At 40.2% G+C, this 27,236-nt stretch overlaps 1 protein-coding gene across 10 annotated transcripts in view; it reads right to left on the bottom strand.

Moving 5' to 3' along the window:
* SDHAF4 (succinate dehydrogenase complex assembly factor 4) overlaps positions 1 to 27,236 on the bottom strand; it is a 55,697-nt gene that overhangs the window by 13,808 nt on the left and 14,653 nt on the right. For 8 of the 10 annotated variants that reach the window (XR_015132568.1, XR_015132569.1, XR_015132571.1 and 5 more), the window contains exon 2: positions 17,276 to 17,425. Coding sequence is in view for 5 of the 10 variants with exons in the window: in XM_086316764.1 (XP_086172890.1) it covers positions 17,276 to 17,425 (150 nt within the window). In the remaining 5 variants the exon portion in view is untranslated. Of the gene's footprint in view, positions 1 to 9,532; positions 9,757 to 17,275; positions 17,426 to 27,236 lie in introns of those variants that run through there. The other 2 variants (XM_086316767.1, XM_086316768.1) reach the window with 2 other exon arrangements.

Genomic DNA, 27,236 nt, shown 5'->3' with positions numbered 1-27,236 from the left:
ATCATACCTGCCTTGTTATCTCGAGAAATAAAAAAAGAAATGCATGTAAAGGGTCTGGCACAGTGCCAGGTACATAAGAATGCTCAATTAATTCTAGCTATGAGTGTTAATTTTCCTCATCATACAGTTTTGGCTTCAGCAACTGGTTACCTGAAACTGCCATTTATGTGCATGTGCTTAGTCACTCAGTCATCTCTGACTCTGTGACCCCATGGACCACAGCCTAACAGGCTCCTCTGTACATGGGATTCTCCAGGCAAGAATACTGGAGTGGGTTGCCATGCCCTCCTTCAGGGGATCTTCCCCGACCAGGGATGAAACCCAGGTCTCCTGCATGTGCCTAACAGCTGCTATTACTGTTAACACTGGGTGTTCATAATAGGAATGTTCATTTTGAGTTCATGCTCAATTCTGAGGACTTTATACATATTAATTAATGCTCATAATAATCCTTTGGGACAGGAACAATTATTATCTCCACTCTACAGATGAGGAGCTCAAGGTTACACAGCTACCAAGTGGTGAAAGTGAGTTTCAATTCACACATTCTGGCTGCAGTCTTGCTCTTGACACACACACTGTACTGACTGTACATGGGGAGAACAGGAGAGGAATCAGCCGCTAGAACCACCCAGTTCTTTTTCCAAAGGTATTTACATAATGAATATTTATGTATTTGACTGCACTGGGTCTTAGCTGTGGCACACAGGATCTTCCCTGCGTCACGGGGGACCTTTCATTGAGGTGCATGGACTCTCTAGTTGTGGCACATGGGCTCCAGAGTGTGAGAGCTTTGACAGTTGCAGCGTGTGGGCTCAGGAACTGAAGCCCAAAGACTCTGGAGCATGTAGGCTTCAGTAGTTGTGGAGTGCAGGCGCAGTAATTGTGTCCTTGCACTGGCTTAAGTTGCCCTGTGGTATCTGGAATCTTCCCAGACTAGGGATGAAATTCCTGTCTCCTGCACTGGCAGGCAAATTCTTAACCACTGTACAACCAGGGAAGTCCTAAAGATAGTAGTCTATATCTCTTAATCCCATACCCCTATCTTGGCTTCCCCACTTCCCTCTCCCTAGTAGTAACCACTAGTTTAGTTTCCTATACCTGTTAGTCTGTTACTGTTTTGCTATATACCCCGTTCTTATTTTTTAGGCTCCACATATAAGAGATGAAAAGCAAGTATTTCTCTTTCTCTTTTTTCACTAAGCAGAATATTCTTGAGGTCCATTTCAAATAGCAGATTTCATTCTTTTTAATGGCTGGGTAATATTCCTCTGTGTGTGTGTGTGTGTGTGTGTGTGTGTACGTGTATACACCACATCTTCTTTACCCACTAATCTGTTGGTCATTTAGGTTGTTTCTGTATCTCGGCTATTGTAAATAATGCTATGAACACTGGGGTGCAATCTGTGCCTTCAAATTAGTGTTTTCATTTTCTTTGGATATATACACGCTGGTAGAATCGCTGGGTCATATGGTAGTTCTATTTTCAGTTTTTTGAGTTAACTCTATAATATTTTCCATATTGTATGAACCAATTTACATTCCCACCAACAGTGTATGAAAGTTTCCTTTTCTCCACACCCTCTCTAGTATTTATTATTTGATGACTTTTTGATGATGGTCATTCTGACCACTGTGAGCCGATACCTCATTGTAGTTTTGATTTGCATTTCTCTAATAATTAGTGATGTTGAGCATTTTTTTCCATGTGCCTACTGGCCACCTCTATGTCTTCTTTGGAAAAATGTCTATTCCCATCTTCTGCCCATTTTTTGATTGGGTTATTTTTTTTTTAATATGGAGTTGTATGAGCTGTTTATATATTTGGATATTAACCCTGTGTTGGTCAAATTGTTTGCAAGTATTTTCTCTTATTTCACAGGTTGTCTTTTCATTTTATCCATGGTTTCTTTCACTATCCAAAAGTTTTTAAGTTTAATTAGGTCCCATCTGTTTATTTCTGCTTTTCTCTCTTTTGCTTAGGAGACAGATTCAAAAAAATACTGCTACAATTTATGTCACAGAGTGTTATGTCTATGTTCTCTTTATGGTTTCAGGTCTTACATGTATATACTTAATCCACTGAGTGTTTCTGTATGTAGTGTGAGGAAATGTCCAATCTTTCTTATGAAGCTGTCCAGTTTTCCCAACACAACTTTCTTTTCCCATTGTATATTCTTGCCTCTTTTGTTGTAGACTGATTGGCCATAGATGCATGGGTTCTTTCTGGGCTCTCTATTCTGTTTCATTAGTCTATGTGTCTGTTTTTGTGCCAGTACTAGGCTGTTTCCATTACTATGGTTTTGTAGTACAGTCTGAAGTCTGGGAGCTTGATCTTTCCAGATCTGTTCTTCCTCTGGATTATTTTGGCAATTGGGGGGTCTTTTGTGGTTCTATATGAATGTATGGATTATTTATTCTAGTTCTGGGAAAAATGGCATGGTTATTTTGATAGAGATTGCCTTTAATCTGCAGATTGCTCTGGGTAGTATGACCATTTTAACAGTATGCTTTCTTTCAATTCAAGAGCACAGGATATCCTCCCACTTCTTCCATCATCTTCAATTTCCTTCATCACTGTCTCAGTTTTCAGAGCATGTTTTTCACCTTTAAGTTTATTCCTAGGTGTTTTATTCTTTTTGATGTGATTTTAAAGAAGTTGTTTTTTAAGCTTCATGTTTATGATAGTTTGTGTATATTTATTATGTGATAGTTTATTAGGTGTATCTTTATGATAGTTTATTAGTGTATGTAAAAGAAACATACTTCTGTATATTAATCATATTCTGTAACTTTACAGAATTTATTAGTTCTAGTAGTTTCTGGATTGAGACTTTAGGGTTTCCTATGTACAGTATCATACATCTGCAAATAGTGACACTTTTACTTCTTTCACACTTGCATACATATTTATCTTCCTTGTTCTACTGCTGTGGCTAGAACTTCCAATATGATGCTAAATAGGTGGCAAGAGTGGGCATCCCTGTCTTGTTCCTGAATTAAAAGAAAGGCTTTCAGCTTTTACTGTTGAATATGATGTTAGCTTTGAATTTGTCATAAGTGGCCTTTATCATGTTGAGATATGTTCCCTCTATATACCCACTTAGATGAAGAGTTTTATAATGAATGATAATTTTTTTCAAAGGTTTTTCTGAATCTATTGAGATAATCAGGTGGTTTTTATCCTTTCTTTTGTTAATGTACACTACTACATTAATTGATTTGTAAATACTGAACAATCCTTGTGTCTCTGAAATAAATTCAAATTGATCATTGTATATAATCCTTTTATCTTTGGATTCAGTTTGCTAATATTTTGTTGAGGATTTTAGAATCTGTATTTATCAAAGATTCTGACCTGTAACTTCCTTTTGTTGTAGTGTCTCTGTGTGGTTTTGATACCAGGGTCATTACTGGTGGTCTTGCAGAATGAATTTGAGAGTGTTGTGACATTTTCACTTTTTTGGAATACTTTGAGAAGGTTAGGTGCTAGCTGTTATTTACATGTTTGGTAGAATTCTCCTTTGAAACTGGCCAGTCCTGGATTTTTGTTTGCTGGGAGTTTTAAAATTACAGATTCAATTTCAATACTAACGACTGGTCTGTCCAAGTTGTGTAAGTCTTCTTGTTTCAGTCTTGACAGGTTGTATGTTTCTAGAAATGTATTTCTTCTACGTTGTCCAATTCATTGGCATATAACTATTTGTGATTCTTTTGTATTTCTGTGATTTTCATTGTTATTTCTCCTTTCATTTATTTGGGTCTTCTTTTTTTCTTGGTGATCCTGACTAAACTTTACCAGTTTTGTTCATTTTGCCAAAGAGCCAGCTCTTGGTTTCACTGATCTTTTCTACTGTTATTGTTGCTCTCTATTTATTTCCCTCTAAAGCCTTTGACTGTGTGGATCACAATAAAGTGTGGAAAATTTGGAAAGAAATGGGAATACCAGACCACCTGACCTGCCTCTTGAGAAACCTATATGCAGGTCAGGAAACAACAGTTAGAACTGGACAAGGAACAACAGACTGGTTCCAAATAGGAAAAGGAGTATGTCAAGGCTGTATATTGTCACCCTGCTTATTTAACTTCTATGCAGAGTACATCATGAGAAACGCTGGACTGGAAGAAGCACAAGCTGGAATCAAGATTGCCAGGAGAAATATCAATAACCTCAGGTATGCAGATGATACCACCCTTATGGCAGAAAGTGAAGAGGAACTCAAAAGCCTCTTGATGAAAGTGAAAGTGGAGAGTGAAAAAGTTGGCTTAAAGCTCAACATTCAGAAAACGAAGATCATGGCATCTGGTCCCATCACTTCATGGGAAATAGATGGGGAAACAGTGGAAACAGTGTCAGACTTTATTTTTCTGGGCTCCAAAATCACTGCAGATGGTGACTGCAGCCATGAAATTAAAAGACGCTTAACTCCTAGGAAGGAAAGTTATGACCAACCTAGATAGCATATTAAAAAGCCAGAGACATTACTTTGCCAACAAAGGTCCATCTAGTCAAAGCTATGTTTTTTCCAGTAGTCATGTATGGATGTGAGAGTTGGACTGTGAAGAAAGCTGAGCACTGAAGAATTGATGTTTTTGAACTGTGGTGTTGGAGAAGACTCTTGAGAGTCCCTTGGACTGCAAGGAGATCCAACCAGTCCATCCTAAAGATCAGTCCTGGGTGTTCTTTGGGAAGGAATGATGGTAAAGCTGAAACTCCAGTACTTTGGCTATGTGATGGGAAGAGTTGACTCATTGGAAAAGACTCTGATACTGGGAGGGATTGAGGGCAGGAGGAAAAGGGGACGACAGAGGATGAGATGGCTGGATGGCATCACCGACTTGATGGACGTGAGTCTGAGTGAACTCTGGGAGTTGGTGATGGAGAGGGAGGCCTGGAGTGCTGCAATTCATGGGGTCGCAAAGAGTCGGACACGACTGAGTGACTGAACTGAACTGAACTAAACTGACTCTTTACTTAGAGGGAAATAATCTTTACTTAGCAGGACCGCGTGGCAGAAGCACGCTGGCTGCGACGGACCTCACAGAAGCATGGCCGAGAGGAGCTACCCCACATCCGAGGTTGGGGTGGTGGGCGAGTGCCAGGCTGTGACTGCACAGTAGCAGCCGAGAGGAGCTACCCGACGTCCATCCAAGGTTAGGGGTGACGGCTGGGAGGAGCTACCCAACGCCTGAGGCCAGGGGCAGCGGCCAAGAGGAGCAGCCCCACGTCCAAGGAGTGGTGGCTGTGCAGGCACAGGAGTGCCGAGAGGAACTACTCCACGTTCAAGGTCAGGAGGGGCAGCAGTGAGGAGTTACCACTGGTACAAGGTAAGGAGCAGCGGCTGCGCTTTGCTGGAGCAGCTGTGAAGAGATATCCCACGTCCAAGTAAGAGAAACCCAAGTAAGACAGTAGGTGTTGTGAGAGGGCATCAGAGGGCAGGCACACTGAAACTAGAAAAACTAGCCAATCTGGTCACATGGACCACAGCCTTGTCTAACTCAATGAAACTAAGCCATGCCCTGTGGGGCCACCCAAGACAGGCGGGTCATGGTGGAGAGGTCTGACAGAATGTGGTCCACTGGAGAAGGGAATGGCAAACCACTTCAGTATTCTTGCCTTGAGAACCCCATGAACACTATGAAAAGGCAAAATGATAGGATACTGAAAGAGGAACTCCCCAGGTCAGTAGATGCCCAATATGCTACTGGAGAGCACTGGAGGAATAACTCCGGAAAGAATGAAGGGATGGAGCCAAAGCAAAAACAATACCCAGTTGTGGATGTAACTGGTGATGGAAGCAAGGTCTGATGCTGTAAAGAGCAATATTGCATAGGAACCTGGAATGTTAGGTCCATGAATCAAGGCAAATTGGAAGTGGTCAAACAGGAGATGGCAAGAGTGAATATCAACATTTTAGGAATCAGTGAACTAAAATGGACTGGAATGGGTGAATTTAACTCAGATGATCATTATATCTACTACTGCGGGGAGGAATCCCTTAGGAGAAATGGAGTAGCCATCATGGTCAACAACAAGTCTGAAATGCAGTGCTTAGATGCAATCTCAAAAACGACAGAATGATCTCTGTTCATTTCCAAGGCAAACCATTCAATATCACAGTAATCCAAGTCTATGCCCCAACCAGTAACACTGAAGAAGCTGAAGTTGAACGGTTCTGTGAAGACCTACAAGACCTTTTAGAACTAACACCCAAAAAAGATGTCCTTTTCATTATAGGGGACTGGAATGCAAAAGCAGGAAGTCAAGAAACACCTGGAGTAACAGGCAAATTTGGCCTTGGAATATACAAGAAGCAGGGCAAAGGCTAATAGAATTTTGCTAAGAAAATGCACTGGTCATAGCAAACACCCTCTTCCAACAACACAAGAGAAGACTCTACACATGGACATCAGCAGATGGTCAATCAATAAAATCATATTGATTATATTCTTTGCAGCCAAAAATGGAGAAGCTCTATACAGTCAGCAAAAACAAGGCCAGGAGCTGACTGTGGCTCAGATCATGAACTCCTTTTCCCAAATTCATACTTAAATTGAAGAAAACTAGGGAAAACCACTAGACCATTCAGGTATGACCTAAATCAAATCCCTTATGATTATACAGTAGAAGTGAGAAATAGATTTAAGGGACTAGATCTGATAGAGTGCCTGATAAACTATGGACGGAGGTTCGTGACACTGTACAGGAGACAGGGATCAAGACAACCCAATGGAAAAGAAATGCAAAAAAGCAAAATGGCTGTCTGGGGAGGCCTTACAAATAGCTGTGAAAAGAAGAGAAGTGAAAAGCAAAGGAGAAAAGGAAAGATATAAGCATCTGAATGCAGAGCTCCAAAGAATAGCAAGAAGAGATAAGAAAGCCTTCCTCAGCGATCAATGCAAAAAAATAGAGGAAAACAAGAGAATGGGAAAGACTAGAGATCTCTTCAAGAAAATGAGAGATACCAAGGGAACATTTCATGCAAAGATGGGCTCGATAAAGGACAGAAATGGTATGGACCTAACAGAAGCAGAAGATATTAAGAAGAGGTGGTAGGAATACACAGAAGAACTGTACAAAAAAGAGCTTCATGACCCAGATAATCACGATGGTGTGATCACTCACCTAGAGCCAGACATCCTGGAATGTGAAGTCAAGTGGGCCTTAGAAAGCATCACTACGAACAAAGTTAGTGGAAGTGATGGAATTCCAGTTCAGCTATTTCAAATCCTGAAAGATGATGCTGTGAAAGTGCTGCACTCAATATGCCAGCAAATTTGGAAAACTCAGAAGTGGCCACAGGACTGGAAAAGGTCAGTTTTCATTCCAATCCCAAAGAAAGGCAATGCCAAAGAATGCTCAAACTACCACACAATTGCACTCATCTCACACGCTAGTAAAGTAATGCTCAAAATTCTCCAAGCCACGGTTCAGCAATATGTTAACCGTGAACTTCCAGATGTTCAAGCTGGTTTTAGAAAAGGCAGAGGAACCAGAGATCAAATTGCCAATATCCCCTGGATCATCGAAAAAGCAAGAGAGTTCCAGAAAAACATCTATTTCGGCTTTATTGACTATGCCAAAGCCTTTGACTGTGTAGATCACAATAAAGTGTGGAAAATTCGGAAAGAGATGGGAAGACCAGACCACCTGACCTACCTCTTGAGAAACCTATATGCAGGTCAGGAAGCAACAGTTAGAACTGGACATGGAACAACAGACTGGTTCCAAATAGGAAAAGGAGTACATCAAGGCTGTATATTGTCACCCTGCTTATTTACCTTATATGCAGAGTACATCATGAGAAACGCTGGACTGGAAGAAGCACAAGCTGGAATCAAGATTGCCGGGAGAAATATCAATCACCTCAGATATGCCGATGACACCACCCTTATGGCAGAAAGTGAAGAGGAACTAAAAGCATCTTGATCAAAGTGAAAGAGGAGAGTGAAAAAGTTGGCTTAAAGCTCAACATTCAGAAAATGAAGATCATGGCATCTGGTCCCATCACTTCATGGGAAATAGATCAGGAAACAGTGGAAACAGTGTCAGACTTTATTTTTTTGGGCTCCAAAATCACTGCAGATTGTGATTGCAGCCATGAAATTAAGACACTTACTCCTTGGGAGGAAAGTTATGACCAACATAGATAGCATATTCAAAAGCAGAGACATTACTTTGCCAACAAAGGTCCATCTAGTCAAGGCTACAGTTTTTCCAGTAGTCATGTATGGATGTGAGAGTTGGACTGTGAAGAAAGCTGAGCGCCGAAGAATTGATGCTTTTGAACTGTGGTGTTGGAGAAGACTCTTGAGAGTCCCTTGGACTGCAAGGAGATCCAACCAGTCTATTCTAAAGGAGATCAGTCCTGGGTGTTTTTTGGAAGGAATGATGCTAAAGCTGAAACTCCAGTACTTTGGCTACATGATGGGAAGAGTTGATTCATTGGAAAAGACTCTGATGCTGGGAGGGATTGAAGGCAGGAGGAAAAGGGGATGACAGAGGATGAGATGGCTGGATGGTATCACCGACGTGATGGATGTGAGTCTGAGTGAACTTCGGGAGTTGGTGATGGAGAGCGAGGCCTGGCGTGCTGTGATTCATGGGGTCGCAAAGAGTCGGACATGACCGAGTGACTGAACTGAACGTTTACTTTCTCCCTATTGCTGACTTCGGGCTTTGTTTGTTCCTCTTTTCCTAATTCTTTTAGGTGGTAGGTTAGGTTGTTTTCTTCTTTCTTGAGGAATGCCTGTATTGCTATAAACTTCCTTCTTAGAACTGCTTTTGCTGTATCCCATAGATTTTGGAGTGTTGCATTTTCATTTTCTTTGGTTTTGAGGTATTTTTTCATTTCCTCTTTGATTTCTTCATTGACCCACTGGTTTTTTAATAGCATGCTGTTTAGTGTCTAAGTATTTGCTCTTTACCCATTTTTCTTTCTGTAATGAATTTTTAGTTTTGTACTGCTATGGTCAGAAAAAAACGTTTGATATAATTCCTATACTTTCATACTTGCTGGGACTTCTTTTATGGCCTAGCATGTGTTCTATCCTGGAGAATGTTTCATGTGCACTTGAAAAGAATGTATTCTTTTGTTTTTGTATGTGATGTCTTATACATATCCATTAAGTCCAAGAGGTCTGTTGTATTATTTAAGATCAGTGTTTCCCTACTAATTTTCCATCTGGATGATTTGCCCATTAATGTAAATATGGTGTTAAAGTACCCTACTGTTATTGTTATTATCAATTTCTCCCTTTTTGTCTGTTAATATTTGCTTTATATGTTTAGGTGTTCCTGTATCAGCAGTAAATATGTTAATGATAATATCCTCTTATTAAATTGACCCCTTTGTCATTATTATAATGCCGTTCTTCATCTGCTGTTACAGTCTTTGTTTAAAGTCTACTTTATCTGAGTATTTCTACCCCTGCTTTCTTATCATTTTTATTTGCATGAAATAACTGTTTCAATTCTTTCACATTAAGTCTGTGTCTTTAGTTCTGAAGTGAGTCTCTTGTAGGCAGCATATAGAAGGATCTCATTTTTAATCAAATTAGCCACACTATGTCTTTAGATTATTTAGTCCTTTGACATTTAAAGTAATTATTGATAGATATGAGGCTTCCCTGGTGGTTCAGCGGTAAAGAATCCATCCACCTGCTAATGCAGGAAATGCACGAGATGCAGGTTTGATCCCTGGGTCAGGGAGATCCCCTGGAGAAAGAAATCACAATCCAGTTCAGTATTTTTGCCTGAAAAAAAAAAATCCCATGAACAGATGATCCTGATCCTGGTGGGCTACAGTCTATGGGGTCACAAAGAATTGGAGAAGATTGAGTGTGTGCACACTTACTTAAGTGGTGATCCTTAGTCCTGACTTTTATACATTTGCCTTTTATAGCAGGATTTCCCCTTCCCTATAATTTACTGCTTTTCCATTTAGAGAAGTCCCTTCAGCATTTCTTTTAGGGTGAATTTAGTAATGATGAATTCTGTTTTTGCTTATCTGAGATGCTCTTCATCACTCCTCTATTTTAATGATAATCTTGCTGGGAAGAGTATCATGGGTTATGGGTTTTCCCTTTTGGGATTTTGAATATATCTCCTGCTCCCTTCTGGTCTGTAAAGTTTCTGCAGAGAAATTAGGTGTAGATTTATAGGGATTCCCTTGTATATGATAATTTTTCCTTTGCATCCTTCAGAATTCTCTCTTCAACATTTGCCATTTTATTTATGGTATGTCTTGGAGAGCATTTGTTTGGATTCATCTTCTTGGGACTCTCTTCCAGTACCTGTTTTCTTCTTCAGACTGTGAAATTTTTCATTTATAATTTCCTCAAATACATTTTTCATCTCCTCTTTCTCTCTTCTCCTTCTAACCCCCTCATATGTTACCCCAAAGATTTCCTGGATTGTTTTCATTTTTAAAAATTTGCCTTTTTGCTGTTCTGATTGGGTGATGTCCATTATTCTATCTTCCAGATCACATATGCATTCTTCTGTGTCACTCAGCCAGCTACTCACTCCTTTCAGTGTGTTTTTTTACTTCAGCTAAAGAATTCTTCATTTCTGATGGGAGTTTTTTTATATTCTCTAGTTCCTAATTAAAAATATTGCTATGCAGATATATTCTTTCCCCTAATTCAGTTAACATATTTATAACAAATGCTTTGAATTTATTTAGTCAATTATTTATTCCACTAGTTTCTTTTCAGGGGTTTCCTACTGCTCTATTGAGAGAAATTCCTCTGCATTTTCATTTTGCTTAACTTTCTCTATCTTGAGGAATTTAGATCAAACATTTTGTCCAAAGTGGTGCTCTTATGTGGGAGTGTCCCTATACAGACTGTGTGTGCTGAATGCCTTTGGTGGGAGAGCTGAATCTGACATGGATTCAGGTCACGTCTTTCCTCTGGCTGTGCGGATAGCTATCTCCTTGGCAGAAGGTGGGCCTGGTGGTAGAGGGGCTAGAGTTGGAGCCAGGTGTGGGATGGGACTCCCCTTGCCACAGCTAGGTGGCTGTCACTGCCCTATTGGGGGTGACGTATGACCCCAGGTTGCTGGAGCTGAAGCCCAAAAGTCAGGCATGAGCTGCTTCTGTTCCCTTTAAGTGTGTCTTTTCCTCTCTCCTTGTCCCAGAGTGGGAAGTGTTAAAGCAAATGGGGTCTGCCCAGGTTGTCAACTTGTGTCAGCCACGCTGGGACTGGATCACCTCTGTATCCTATGGCTGAATCTTCTTTCTGGCTGTGGCTGCCAGATTCAGGGCCACACCATGACATGGTATGAATGGGGCCAGAGAGTTGGCTTGTCTTGGGTTGGGGTGCACACTGAGGCAGTCACAGGAAAGCTGGCAGCTGCTGGAGCAGAACTCTCTCTGTCCTGCCTCTGGGTTAAGCCAGCATGCACCCTCCTCATAAGCAGAGTCCAGGTATCCCACCACCTTCCTGTTAGTCCCAGTCACCATCCAACCAGCCAAGGGGGCTTGCTTCCACTGTGTAAGATGCCAGGACAGGAGCACCCAATCTGTGGTTCTCACAGCTCAGTCCCTAGAGTTTGTCTCCATCATGTACTCTCCCATTTCCTCTGAGTCCTCTCCCAAGGGCATGGGTCCTGAGTTGATCACTTTTCTTTCCTTCCAACCCAATTATATGTGGATCTTTCTTACAGCCTTGATTATACCAGTCTTTCTGCCAGTCTCCAGTGAAAACTGTTCCATATGTAGTTGTATTTTTGATGTGTTTGTGAGGGAAGTTCAGCTCCATGTCCTTTTACTCCATCACCTCAATCAACCTCCCCAAAGTACGTCTCTTTAGAAAACTAAATCATCACCCAAATCCTGCAGTCCCTCTCTAAGCAAAAGAAAGGAGATACAGAATTTACCTTGAAAATTTTCAAATATTCATTTATTTTAAAATTCTATCTTCACTGTAAATAAACTGTCCTTCCCCCTCATTATTCTGTTTTCTAAAAGAACTCCTCGCTTTGACTTCCTTTGAAAGCCTCTCAAGTGGAAGCTTTTTCTCTCCTGTATCTCTGGGACTCACTGGTGCCTGAGTGCAGCCTGGGCTGCCATAACAAAATACCAGAAACTGGGTGGTTTAAAGAAATAGAAATTAATTTTCTTACAGTTCTGGAGGCTGGGTGTCCAAAATCAACTCCAAATCATGTTCTGAGTCTCATTCTAGATGAAAGCAATAGATTTTAAACTCATCTCTGTTTTCTAACTCTCATGGCTCCAGCCTAACCTGCACAGAAAGCTGAATTAGTATTCCAAAAACAGAATACCACCCCCAGTCATATTAAATGAAAGAAGGCAGACACAAAAGACTATCTGGCTAAAATTCTAAAAAAAAGAAGGCAAAACTAGTGATAGAGGTCAAAGGTTTCCAGGGGGATGTGAGAATGGGACTGAGTATAAACAGGCTTAGGAGTCTTTGAGGGGTGGAACTGTGTTATTCTTTGTGTTGGTTACACGACTGTAATCATGTTAATATTTAATGAACTGTTTCACTTAAAATGGGTAAATATTATTATATGCAGATTATACTTTAAGAAGATGATTAAAACAATCTCCATCCAGTAACATTCAGTGTATTCCTTACTGTCCACTGCAAGAAGCCCATTTACTTCAAGTCCTCTCAGATCTGAACCGAATCTACTTTTCCAGCTTTATTTTCTATTAATCCACTATACAGTTTATGCACTGGCTACTTCTTTCATGTGTCATGTTCCCAGTCCTTTCTTTCTAAGCATTCCTTTTTCTCTTTATTGGAAACATTCCCCCACAACTCCCATCTACTTATCACAGTTTCACTGTTCCTTTAAACCTCAGCTCAAATGTTCCCTCTTTTGTCTACTTCTCTTTGACCTTTTTCTGTGTATCTCTCATGTCGGTTACCACAAAGTGTCCTGTTCATAGTAATCTACATATTTCATTTTCCTTTCCTTATTCACCTTTGCATCAGACAGGTGGCTAGCCATAAAGTATGTACTAGAGGCTGTGAGACTAGATTAGAAAGAAGACAACAAGGAAGAAGACAGACTTGTTAGGAGACCTAAAGAACTAGAGACAGCCAGAATTTAGGCTTTATTAATAAGATGGACTCCTTGGACTCCAAGGAGATAAAACCAGTCAGTCCTAAAAGAAAACAACCCTGAATATTCATTGGAAGGACTGATGCTGAAGCTGAAGCTCCAATACTTCAGCCACCCAATGAGAAAGTCGACTCACTGGAAAAGAACCCTGATGGTGGGAAAGACTGAAGGCACAAGGAGAAGGGTGGCAGAGGATGAGATGGTTAGATAGCATCACGGACTCGATGGACATGAAACTGAGCAAACTCTGGGAGATAGTGAAGGACAGGGATGTCTGGCATGCTGCAGTCCATGGGGTCGCAGAGACTGGGACACGACTTGGGGATTGAACGACAATAGAATGGAAAAGAGGAGGTGAATTTAAGAGATGTTAAGAAAGTAGAACCAAAAAGACTTGGTTAGGGATTGGATCCAGGCCACAGGAAGAGGCAGGAGTGAAGGATTATCCCCAGATTTCAGGGTTGGTGACTGAGTTGATGGGGTATAATGGGAATCCAGAAGGAAGAGGACTGGAGCAGGACTGGTGGAAGGGAACACTGAGAAGAGGATGAGTTCAGTTTTAGATGTATTAATTTGAAATATATCTGGAATATGCAAACAAAGACGTTGCAATTGTAGGTGGAGCAGCTCAGGAGGGAGGTGTGACTAAAGGTATAAATGTGTAATCATCATCAACACACATGATACTTCAGATAATCTCAGGAAGATATGAGCTCTTTTAGGAATGTTTAGAGGGCTCAGGACAAAGATCTGGCAAATACATACATTTGGGAGTTGAGCAGATACAGAGGAGTTTAAAAAAGAGACCAGGAAGAAATGTTTAAAGAAGTAGAATGAGAAACTAAAGACAGCATAACCAAAACCAAAACAGAAGATTTCCGTAAGTAGTAGTTGTTATTGTCAAAGGTTGTAGACAGTTCAGATAAAATGAAGACTGCAAAGCATCTGCTGGATTTGGTAATGTATTTTCAACGTAAACTTTAATAACTCAAAAATTAAGATGAATGTCTAGCAATGTCAGACAGATGATTAACTGTTGAAATACGCTTTCTTCTTTATATCTAATATATATTTAACCATTTATAAGGGTACAATTTAGTGACATTAAATATTCACAATGCTGTATAACCATAACACTATGGTCCAAACTTTTCATCATTCCCAGTATAAACTATGTACCCACTAAATAAACTTTCCATTCCCCCTTCCCTCTAAACCTTGATGACTTCTAATCTACCTTCTGAATTTATGAATTTGCATACTCTGGGTACCTAGTATAAGTGAAATCATATAATATCTGTCCTTCTGTGTCTGTCTTGTTTCACTAAGCACAATGTTTCAAGGTCCACCCATGTTGTGGCATATATCAAAATGCCGTTCCTTTTTGGGACTGAACAGTACTTCACTACGTGTACAGAACACACTTTGTTCATCTATTCATTGATGGACGTCTAAGTTGTTTCTATCTTTTGGCTATTGTGAATATAGCATGGATGTGCGGATATCTGTTTAAGTCTCTGTTTTTAATTATTTTGGATTTATATCTAGGAGTAAAATTGCAAGGTCACATGGTAGTTCTGTATTTTACTTTTCGGGAAGTTGCAAAACTGTTTTCCATAGCAGTTGTACCATTTTACATTCCTACCAGAAACGTGTGGTTCCAATTTCTCCACACTTGTCACCATCAGTTATTATTTTCTAGTTTTTCTTAAACTACAGAGATAGTGTGAAATGGTGTGTCGCCGTAGTTTTGATTTGTATTTCCTTAATGATTAGTGATGTTAAGCATCTTTTCAAACCTATGTCAGTCATTTGTATATCTTCCTTGAAGAAATGTCTATTCGAGTTGTTTGCCCATTTTTGAATTGGGTTGTTTTCGTTGTTGAGTTGTAATTTTTTTGTATTCTGGATATTAATTCTTTTCAGATATATGATTTACAAATATTTTCCCCCATTCCATAGGTTATTTTTTTCACTTTCTTGATAATGTTCTTGGATAAACAAAATTTCTTAATTTTAATGATGTCTTATTCATGTATTTTTGTTTCTTGGTTGTCCTTTTGTTGTCACATGCACGAAATCATTGTCAAATCCAAGGACATAAAGATTTTCTCCAATTTTCTTCTAAGAGTTTTACAGTTTTGCCTCTTAAGTTTAGGTCTTTAATATACTTACAGTTAGTTTTTGAATATGGTATAAGGTAAGGATTTCATTCTTTTGCATGTGGATATCCAGTTTTCAAAGTACTGCTTGTTGAAAAGACTGTTCTTTTCACCACTGAATGGTCTCAGCACACTTGTCAAGAATTACTTAAGTATATATGTGAGGGTCTATTTCTGAGACTGCTGCTTTTGTGTGAGACACTGTAAGGAAATCGTTCCTCTCAGATTTTTGTGCTTAGCTAAAACCTTCAATGGAGAAGGCAATGGCACCTCACTCCAGTACTCTTTCCTGGAAAATCCCATGGACAGAGGAGCCTGGAAGGCTGCAGTCCATGAGGTCGCTAGGAGTCGGACATGACTGAGTGACTTCACTTTCACTTTTCACTTTCATACATTGAAGAAGGAAATGGCAACCCACTGCAGTGTTATTGCCTGGAGAATCCCAGGGATGGGGGAGTCTGGTGGTCTGCCATCTACGGGGTCGCAAAGAGTCGGACACGACTGAAACGACTTAGCAGCAAAACCTTCAAAGAAGTTTCTGAAGGTTTAGAAGTCTCCATCATCTTGGCTGGTTGATCTCCTTATAAGACTGTGCTTGGTACAGTGACATAACTGAAATATTTCATGAGTGAGCAAAACCCCAAAGTTTTACATTCTAGAAAGAATTCCAGACACAGGTCCCTGTATCCTCCATTGGTATATTCTCACCTAGGATGCTTCACTATATAGATGGGTTACCACTCATGAAACTGGAAAAATCACACAAGCAGGGCAACCTTGCCAAAGTTAAGAAGTGGCATGTTTACATTTATGCTGTATGAAATACTACTTTTTGAATAGCTAATATTTGCACATTTTCCACAATTCAAAGGTACAAAAGGGTACAGCATGAAAACAAAGCAGTACTTTAAAAAAACCAGAGGTTTAAGACATGAGCCAAAATTTGTACATACTGAATACAAAATAATGTTTGGTCTATCATCCTTCCTCTCTAGCTGCTGCTGCTGCTGCTAAGTCGCATCAGTCATGTCCGACTCTGTGCGACCCCATAGACGGCAACCTACCAGGCTCCCCCATCCCTGGGATTCTCCAGGCAAGAACACTGGAGTGGGTTGCCATCTCCTTCTCCAACGCATGAAAGTGAAAAGTGAAAGTGAAGTCGCTCAGTCGTGTCCAAACCTCAGCGACCCCATGGACTGCAGCCTTCCAGGCTCCTCCGTCCATGGGATTTTCCAGGCAAGAGTACTGGAGTTGGGTGTCATTGCCTTCTCCGTTTCTTTCTAGAAAACCTCTTTATTCTGCAAACTTCCCCTTCTTTCCCCAAATCACATGGTTACAGTGAGAACAACCTCTTTCATCTGTGACCCAGGCCCCTGGTTGACTTAGCTGTGGACACCAGATGCAAGCTGGGCCAGTGAGCTTTCTTCTTAAGAAATTTGAAATGAAGACTAAAACTGTATTCTCAGTTTGGTTATTCTCTTGAACTGAGTAGCTGCTGGGAGCAGTTACCTTCTGCCCAGTGGACTCAGAAGGGAGTATGGAGACAGAAAACAGCTCAGTACCACCAGAGACAAGAGGAGGGAGACTATCTGGTTTCCACAGTGCTTAGCCCTGAGGTCCCAGTCTTCCTTCAACGGCCAGCAGCACTACTGCCCTTGAGCCTAACCTGTTCCCTGCACCTTACTAACAACACACCCTACCTTCTGTTAAGGCTGTTTAAATAGGTTTCTGTTATTTGCATCAAAGTAGATCTTAATTCACATAGTTTTTCATGTGAATAATGGAATTGAATACATGAGCAAACATAATCAATCACTGCCAAGGGCCTGTAAAACTCTTTTTAAAACCCATACATATTGATGGTCAATACAGCAATTTTATTCATTGTTGAAATATTCTTTATTACTGCTAATGAAGAATTATAAACAGTAATATGTGTCTTTAATTTTTTTCTCAGTAACAGAAACACTTTCTTTGAGACCTCAAAAATTGAGAGGAGTTTAACTATACTCACTTGTCAGTGGTTCCTTCTCTAAACTGGAATCTTCTGGCGCATCAAAACGACCTTCTGGTAACTTTGGCTTCTTAAGAGGTTGTTTGCTAGGTTCAGGTTTTCCTCCTTGAGAACTTATTTTCCTCAAAGAATTACACAGAAGGGGTGATCCTGGCAGAGGGAAGACAGTGAAAAAACAGAAGCTGTTCATTTATTCTACTCCAAAATTTAATACTTTTAATTACTTGTTTTAACCTTATACATTCACATTTATCAAAATTTAAAAATACAAAAGGAAATATAGTGACAATTCTTCCTTTTGCCCCTGTCTTTCAGACAGCCAGTTTCCTTCTTTGGAGGCAACCGATGCTATCAATTTGAAAAGAAGAGCTGTGAAATAAGCTAATCACTATCAAAATTGTAAAAACTATTTTGATTCCTATTTGAAACAATGCCCAAAATACCAAGAATCAGGTCACTAAGAGTAACTAAGTAGTAGGAACTTTTTTTTTTTTTTCTAATTTTATTTTTAAACTTTACATAATTGTATTAGTTTTGCCAAATATCAAAATGAATCCGCCACAGGTATACATGTGTTCCCCATCCCAAACCCTCCTCCCTCCCCATACCATCCCTCTGGGCCGTCCAGTGCACCAGCCCCAAGCATCCAGCATCGTGCATCGAACCTGGACTGGCAACTCGTTTCCTACATGATATTTTACATGTTTCAATGCCATTCTCCCAAATCTTCCCACCCTCTCCCTCTCCCACAGAGTCCATAAGACTGTTCTATACATCAGTGTCTCTTTTGCTGTCTCGTATACAGAGTTATTGTTACCATCTTTCTAAATTCTATATATATGCGTTAGTATACTGTATTTATGTTTTTCCTTCTGGCTTACTTCACTCTGTATAATAGGCTCCAGTTTCATCCACCTCATTAGAACTGATTCAAATGTATTCTTTTTAATGGCTGAGTAATACTCCATTGTGTATATGTACCACAGCTTTCTTATCCATTCATCTGCTGATGGGCATCTAGGTTGCTTCCATGTCCTGGCTATTATAAACAGTGCTGCGATGAACATTGGGGTACACATGTCTCTTTCCCTTCTGGTTTCCTCAGTGTGTATGCCCAGCAGTGGGATTGCTGGATCATAAGGCAGTTCTATTTCCAGTTTTTTAAGGAATCTCCACACTGTTCTCCATAGTGGCTGTACTGGTTTGCATTCCCACCAACAGTGTAAGAGGGTTCCCTTTTCTCCACACCCTCTCCAGCATTTATTATTTGTAGACTTTTGGATCGCAGCCATTCTGACTGGTGTGAAATGGTACCTCATAGTGGTTTTGATTTGCATTTCTCTGATAATGAGTGATGTTGAGCATCTTTTCATGTGTTTGTTAGCCATCTGTATGTCTTCTTTGGAGAAATGTCTATTTAGTTCTTTGGCCCATTTTTTAATTGGGTCGTTTATTTTTCTGGAGTTGAGCTGTAGGAGTTGCTTGTATATTTTTGAGATTAGTTGTTTGTCGGTTGCTTCATTTGCTATTATTTTCTCCCATTCTGAAGGCTGTCTTTTCACCTTGCTAATAGTTTCCTTTGATGTGCAGAAGCTTTTAAGGTTAATTAGGTCCCATTTGTTTATTTTTGCTTTTATTTCCAATATTCTGGGAGGTGGGTCATAGAGGATCCTGCTGTGATGTATGTCGGAGAGTGTTTTGCCTATGTTCTCCTCTAGGAGTTTTATAGTTTCTGGTCTTACGTTTAGATCTTTAATCCATTTTGAGTTTATTTTTGTGTATGGTGTTAGAAAGTGGTCCAGTTTCATTCTTTTACAAGTGGTTGACCAGATTTCCCAGCACCACTTGTTAAAGAGATTGTCTTTAATCCATTGTATATTCTTGCCTCCTTTGTCAAAGATAAGGTGTCCATATGTGCGTGGATTTATCTCTGGGCTTTCTATTTTATTCCATTGATCAATATTTCTGTCTTTGTGCCAGTACCATACTGTCTTGATAACTGTGGCTTTGTAGTAGAGCCTGAAGTCAGGTAGGTTGATTCCTCCAGTTCCATTCTTCTTTCTCAAGATCGCTTTGGCTATTCGAGGTTTTGAACTTTTAAATGATAATACTTAGTATTTAAATTTCAAGATGTCACAAGGAATTGTATTTAGGACTCTTAAATTCTAATAATGGTCCTCTTTTTCTGTAAATTAAACATTTTTAAATGTACCAGGCACCTGTTGTTGCTGTTGCTTTAGTCATTAAGTCATGTCTGACTCTTGCGACCCATAGAGTGGAGTCTGCCAGGCTCCTATGTCTATGGGATTCTCCAGGCAAGAATACTGGAATGGGTTGCCATTCCCTTCTCCAGGGGGTCTTCCCAACTCAGGGATAAAACCCATGTCTCCTGCATTGGCAGGTAGATTGTTTACCACCAAGCAACCCACTGGGCACCTGCAATGTATAAATGTGATCACTTTCTATGTTACAATGAGAAAGGTAAGTTTTCAGAATATTCATTGGAAGGACTGATGCTGAAGCTGAAGGTCCAACAGTTTGGCCACCTGATGGGAGGAAGTGACTCATTGGAAAAGACCCTGATGCTGGGACAGACTGGGGGCTGGAGAAGGGGACGACAGAGGATGAGATGGTTGGATGGCATCACCGACTCAATGGACATGAGTTTGAGTAAACTCCGGGAGTTGGTAATGGACAGGGAGGCCTGGTGTGCTGCAGTCCATGGATTGTAAAGAGATGGACACAACTGAGCGACTGAACCACAACAACAAAAGTTTTCAGTATTATGGAAGTTATCCAACCCTTATTGAGATAAATCTTCAATGAGGGCAAAACCACTCTGAAAAACAACCTCTGGGATGGCGGGGGCGGGGGGGGGGTGGGGCGGGGCAGGCAGGGTTTCAAGTCTGTGAAGGAATGGCTTTAGAGACAGAGGTGGGTACTAGTTCCAGTCACACCACTGTGGCAGCACTTCAGTGGCCCTGAAATAGGGTGAGAACCTAATATTCAGAATCTTTGTGTGGGTTAGGTCAGATGCTGGGAGAATTAGGTAGCAAATGGAATTGAGATTGCTAATCAGATGACCCTGATCTAGGGAGACTGTCCTGAACGATCTGAGTGGGTCTACTTTAATCACAAGGGTCCTTAAAAGGGGAAGAGAGAATTAGAAAAGAGAACCAGAGAGGGGGCAGTAGGAGACAGACCTGAAGATGTTGCTGACTCCAATGATGAAGGAAAGGGCCACCAAGACAAGGAAATTGGGCAGCCTCTGGGAGTTGGAAGAGGGAGGAAACGGATTCTCCCCAGGAGCTTCCAGAAGAAACACAACCCTATCACCTTGGTTTCCACACAGAGAGGCCCATTTCAGATTCCTCACCTCCAGAACTGTTAAGGGTTTTTAAGCCACTGAGTGTGTGGTATTTCATTATACCAGTAATAGGAAACTAACTGCTTACTAGTTGTTTGATCCTTGTCAAGTTATTTTCCCTTTTAAAATCCATTTCTTCCCTCTCTAAATTGAAGATAATAGTACCTATCTCATGAGATGACTAAATAGGGCAATTCATTAAAAGCACCTAGCATAGTGACAAATTGTATCTATTATTATTATAGAATTATCTAGAAGCTCCTGGTAGTATTACAAATAATTAGAATTTTCTTTCATTACATATATTTTATTCATTTTCTAACAATCACTACATTATCCTACCCCTGCTTTAAAAAATTATATATATATACATATATATATACACACACACGCAAATATACACACATAAAACTATTTGTATGTATGTATGTATGTGTGTGTGTGTCTGTTTGTGTATACGTATATACCTTCCACAGCCAATTTGGAATTTACATGACTTGTTTGCAAGATTACAAAAAGTTAACATCACAAACTACATTAACAATTTCAAAATAATACACTCTGCATATCCACTGCATGGATCTCAGTGACTGACAACATTGCTGACTCTCTGAATGACCAACTGTAATGCAAATTAAAATTAGTCTTCTTCCTCAATGAAAGGGCCCATAAAATTCAACGAGTAAGAAAATAAATATAGTGAGAATAAGATGGTGGAGGGGTAGGTGGACGTGGAATACATCTCTATCTGTGGAAACATCAAGAATACACCTTCAGACACAGAAGTGCATCAGTCCTTCCAATGAATATTCAGGGTTGATTTCTTTTAGGATGGACTGGTTTGATCTTCTTGCAGGCCAAGAAACTCTCAAGAGTCCTCCAGCACCACAATTTGCAAGCACTAATTCTTTGGAGCTCAGCCTTCTTTATGGTCCAACTCTCACATCTATCATGACTAATGGAAAACCATAACTTTGACTACACACGCCTTTGTTGGCAAAGTGACGTCTCCACTTTTTAATATGCTGTCCAGGTTTGTCACAGCTCTTCTTCCAAGGAGTAAGTGCCTTTAATTTTGTGCCTGCAGTCACCGTCTACAGTGATCATGGAACCCAAGAAAATAAAATGTCACTGTTTCCACTTTTTCTTCATCTATTTGCTATGAAATGATGGGACTGGATGCTATGATCTTTTTTTTTGAATGCTGAGTTTTAAGCCAGCTTTTTCACTCTCCTCTTTCACCCTCATCAAGAGGCTCTTTAGTTTCTCTTCACTTCCTACCATTAGAAAGGTATTATCTGCATATCTGAGGTTGTTTACATTTCTCCCAGCAACCTTGATTCCAGCTTATGACTTATTATTCAATCCAGCATTTTGCATGATGTAACTGGCATATAAGTTAAATAAGTAGAGTGACAATATACAGCCTTGATGTACTTCACTCTTGATTTTGAACTAGTCCATTGTTGCATGTCTGGTTCTAACTATTGCTTCTTTACCTGCATATTGCTCTCTGAAGAGACAGTTATGATGGACTGGCAGTACTCAGTTGAGTTCAGTTGCTCAGTCTTGTCGGACTCTTTGCCACCCCATGGACTGTAGCACGCCAGGCCTCCTTGTCCATCACCAACGCCCGGTGTTTACTCAAACTCATGTCCATTGAGTTGGTGGTGCTATCCAACCACCTCATCCTCTGTTGTACCCTTCTCCTCCTGCTTTCAGTCTTTCCCAGCATCATGGTCTTTTCAAATCAATCAGCTCTTCGTATCAAGTGGCCAAAATATTGGAGTTTCAGCTTCAGCATCAGTCCTTCCAATGAATATTAAGAACTGATTTCCTTAAGAATGGACTAGTTGGATCTTCCTGCAGTCCAAGGGACTCTCAAGAGTCTTCTCCAACACCACAGTTCAAAAGCATCAATTCTTTGGTGCTCAGTTCTCTTTATATTCCAACTCTCACATCCATACATGACTATTGGAAAAACCATAGCCGTGACTAGATGGACCTTTGTTGGAAAGCAATGTCTCTGCTTTTTAATATGTTGTCTAGATTGGTTGTAACTTTTCTTTAAAGGAGTGTCTTTTAATTTCATGGCTGCAGTTACCATATGCAGTGATATTGGAGCCCCTAAAAACAGTCTGCTGTTTCCCCATCTATTTGCCATGAGTAACAGACCAGATGCCGTGATCTTAGTTTTCTGAATGCTGAGCTTTAAGCCAACTTTTTCACTCTCCTCTTTCACTTTCATCAAGAGGCTCTTTAGTTCTTCTTCACTTTCTGCCATAAGGGTGGTGTCATCTGCATATCTGAGGTTATTGATATTTCTCCTGGCAATATTGATTCCAGCTTCTGTTTCATTCAGCCCAGCGTTTCTCATGATGTACTCTGCAGAGAAGTTAAATAAACAGGCTGACAATATACAGCTCTGAGATACTCCTTTTCCTATTTGGAACCAGTCTGTTTTCTAGGTCCAGTTTTAACTGTTGCTGCCTGACCTGCATACAGATTTCTCAAGAGGCAGGTTAGATGGTCTGGTATTCCCATCTCTTTCAGAATTTTCCAGTTTGTGGTGATCCACACAGTCAAAGGCATTGGCACAGTCAATAAAGCAGAAGTGTTCTGGAACTCTCTTGCTTTTTTGATGATCCAATGGATGTTAGCAATTTGATCTCTGGTTCCTCTGCCTTTTCTAAAACCAGCTTGAACATCTGGAAGTTCATGACTCATGTATTGCTGAAACCTGGCTTGGAGAATTTTGAGCATTACTTTACTAGCATGTGAGATGAGTGAAACTGTGCAGTAGTTTGAGCATTCTTTGGCATTGCCTTTCTTTGGAATGAAAACTGACCTTTTCCAGTCCTGTGGCCACTGCTGAGTTTTCCAAATTTGCTGGTTATTGAGTGTAGCACTTCCACAGCATCATCTTTTAGGATTTAAAATAGCTCCACTGGAATTCCTTCACCTCCACCAGCTTTGTAAGGCCCACTTGACTTCGCATTCCAGGATGTCTGGCTCTAGGTGAGTAATCACACCATCATGATTATCTGGGTCATGAAGATCTTTTTTGTATAGGTCTTCTGTGTATTCTTGCCACTTCTTCTTAATATCTTCTGCTTCTGTTAGGTCCATACCATTTCTAATCTTTATCGAGCCCATCTTTGCATGAAATGCTCCCTTGGTATCTCACATTTTTTTTGGAGAGATCTCTAGTGTTTCCCATTCTATTGTTTTCCTCTATTTCTCTGCATTGATCGCTGAGGAAGGCTTTCTTTTTTTATTTTTAAACTTTACATAATTGTATTAGTTTTGCCAACTATCAAAATGAATCCGCCACAGGTATACATGTGTTCCCCATCCTGAACCCTCCTCCCTCCCCATACCATCCCTCTGGGTCGTCCCAGTGCACTAGCCCCAAGCATCCAGTATCGTGCATCAAACCTGGACTGGCATCTCGTTTCATACATGATATTTTACATGTTTCAATGCCATTCTCCCAAATCTTCCCACCCTCTCCCTCTCCCATAGAGTCCATAGGACTGTTCTATACATCAATGTCTCTTTTGCTGTCTTGTACACAGGGTTATTGTTACCATCTTTCTAAATTCCATATATATGCGTTATTATACTGTATTGGTGTTTTTCCTTCTGGCTTACTTCACTCTGTATAATAGGCTCCAGTTTCATCCACCTCATTAGAACTGATTCAAATGTTTTCTTTTTAATGGCTGAGTAATACTCCATTGTGTATATGTACCACTGCTTTCTTATCCATTCATCTGCTGATGGACATCTAGGTTGCTTCCATGTCCTGGCTATTATAAACAGTGCTGCGATGAACATTGGGGTACACGTGTCTCTTTCCCTTCTGGTTTCCTCAGTGTGTATGCTCAGCAGTGGGACTGCTGGATCATAAGGCAGTTCTATTTCCAGTTTTTTAAGGAATCTCCACACTGTTCTCCATAGTGGCTGTACTAGTCTGCATTCCCACCAACAGTGTAAGAGGGTTCCCTTTTCTCCACACCCTCTCCAGCATTTATTATTTGTAGACTTTTGGATTGCAGCCATTCTGACTGGCGTGAAATGGTACCTCATAGTGGTTTTTATTTGCATTTCTCTGATGATGAGTGATGTTGAGCATCTTTTCATGTGTTTGTTAACCATCTGTATGTCTTCTTTGGAGAAATGTCTATTTAGTTCTTTGGCCCATTTTTTGATTGGGTCATTTATTTTTCTGGAGTTGAGCTGTAGGAGTTGCTTGTATATTTTTGAGATTAGTTGTCAGTTGTTTCATTTGCTATTATTTTCTCCCATTCTGAAGGCTGTCTTTTCACCTTGCTAATAGTTTCCTTTGATGTGCAGAAGCTTTTAAGGTTAATTAGGTCCAATTTGTTTATTTTTGCTTTTATTTCCAATATTCTGGGAGGTGGGTCATAGAGGATCCTGCTGTGAAACAGGCCAATATCACTGATGAACATAGATGCAAAAATCCTTAACAAAATTCTAGCAATCAGAATCCAACAACACATTAAAAAGATCATACAACATGACCAAGTGGGCTTTATCCCAGGGATGCAAGGATTCTTCAATATCCACAAATCAATCAATGTAATACACCACATTAACAAATTGAAAAATAAAAACCATATGATTATCTCAATAGATGCAGAGAAAGCCTTTGACAAAATTCAACACCCATTTATGATAAAAAACTCTCCAGATAGCAGGAATAGAAGGAACATACCTCAACATAATAAAAGCTATATATGACAAACCCACAGCAAACATTATCCTCAATGAGGAAGGCTTTCTTATCTCTCCTTGGTATTCTTTGGAACTCTGCATTCAGATGGGCATATCTTTCCTTTTCTCCTTTGCTTTTGGCTTCTCTTCTTTTCACAGGTATTTTTAAGGCCTCCTCAGACAGCCATTTTGCTTTTTTGCATTTCTTTTTCTTGGTGATGGTCTTGATCCTTGTCTCCTGTACAAGGTCATGAACCTCTGTCCACAGTTCATCAGGCACTGTGTCTGTCAGATTTAGTCCCTTAAATCTATTTCTTACTTCCACTGTATAATTGTAAGGGATTTGATTTAGGTCATACCTGAGTGGTCTAGTGGTTTCCCCCACTTTCTTCAATTTCAGTCTGATTTTGGCAATAAGGAGTTCATGATCTGAGCCACAGTCAGCTCCCGGTTGTGTTTTTGCTGACTGTATAGAGCTTCTCCACCTTTGGCTGCAAAGAATATAATCAGTCTGATTTCAGTATTGACCATCTGGTGGTGTATATGTGTAGAGTCTTCTCTTGTGTTGTTGGAAGAGGGTGTTTGCTACGACCAGTGCATTCTCTTGGCAGAACTCTATTAGTCTTTGTCCTGCTTCACTCTGTACTCCAAGGCCAAACTTGCCTGTTACTCCAGATGTTTCTTAACTTCCTACTTTTGCATTCCGTCTCCTATAATGAAAAGGACACCTTTTTTGGGTGTTTGTTAGTTCTAGTAGGTCTTGTAGGTCCTTATAGAACTGTTCATCTTCTTCATATTACTGGTTAGGGCATAGACTTGGATTACCATGCTATTGAATGGTTTGCCTTGGAAAAGAACCAAGATCATTCTGTCGCTTTTGAGATTGTGTTCAAGTACTGCACTTCGCACTCTTTTGTTGACTATGATGGCTACTCCATTTCTTTTACAGGATTCTTGCCCACAATAGTAGATATAATTTAACTCAGGTCATCTGAGTTAAATTCACCCATTCCAGCCCATTTTAGTCCGCTGATTCCTAAAATGTTAATGTTCACTCTTGCCATCTCCTGTTTGACCACTTCCAATTTGCCTTGATTCATGGACCTATGCCTTGATTCCAGGTTCCTATGCAATATTACTTTTTACAGCATTGGATCTTGCTTCCATCACCAGTCACATCCACAACCAGGCGTTGTCTTTGCTTTGGCTCCATCTCTTCATTCTTTCTGGAGTTACTTCTCCACTGATCTCCAGAAGCATATTGGGCACCTACCAACCTGGGGAGTTCATCTTTCAGTGTCCTATCTTTTTGCCTTTCATACTGTTCATGGATGGGATTCTCAAGGCAGGAATACTGAAGTGGTTTGCCATTTCCTTGTTCAGTGGACCACATTTTGTCAGAACTCTCCACCATGACCTATCTGTCCTGGGTGGCCCTACACGGCATGGCTCATAGTTTCATTGAGTTAGACAAGGCTGTGGTCCACATGATTAGATTGGTTAGTTTTCTGTGATTGTGGTTTTCAGTCTGGTAGTACTAGGAATTCTTTTTTTTTTTTTTTTTAAATAGAGCTCTTTGTAACTCCAATTCTAATAATACCTTTTAGAATTAGAGATATCTCACATGTATAATGTGTACACGTACATAAACAAGCTAGAGAATTTCTCACAGTTTGTTGTGATCGAGTTACAGGCTTTAGTGTAGTCAATGAAGTATAAGTAGATGTTTTTCTGGAACTCCCTTGCTTTTTCCATGATTTAACGAATGTTGGCAATTTGATCTGTGGTTCCTCTGCTTCTTCAAAACCCAGCTTATACATCTGGAAATTCTTGGTTTATGTACTGCTGAAGCTT

Source organism: Bos grunniens, chromosome 9, assembly GCF_055505025.1.
Source record: "Bos grunniens cultivar Pamir isolate PY7600 chromosome 9, Bosgru_T2T1.0, whole genome shotgun sequence".
Taxonomy (NCBI): domain Eukaryota; kingdom Metazoa; phylum Chordata; class Mammalia; order Artiodactyla; family Bovidae; genus Bos; species Bos grunniens.
This window is presented reverse-complemented; position numbering and strand designations above follow the sequence as displayed.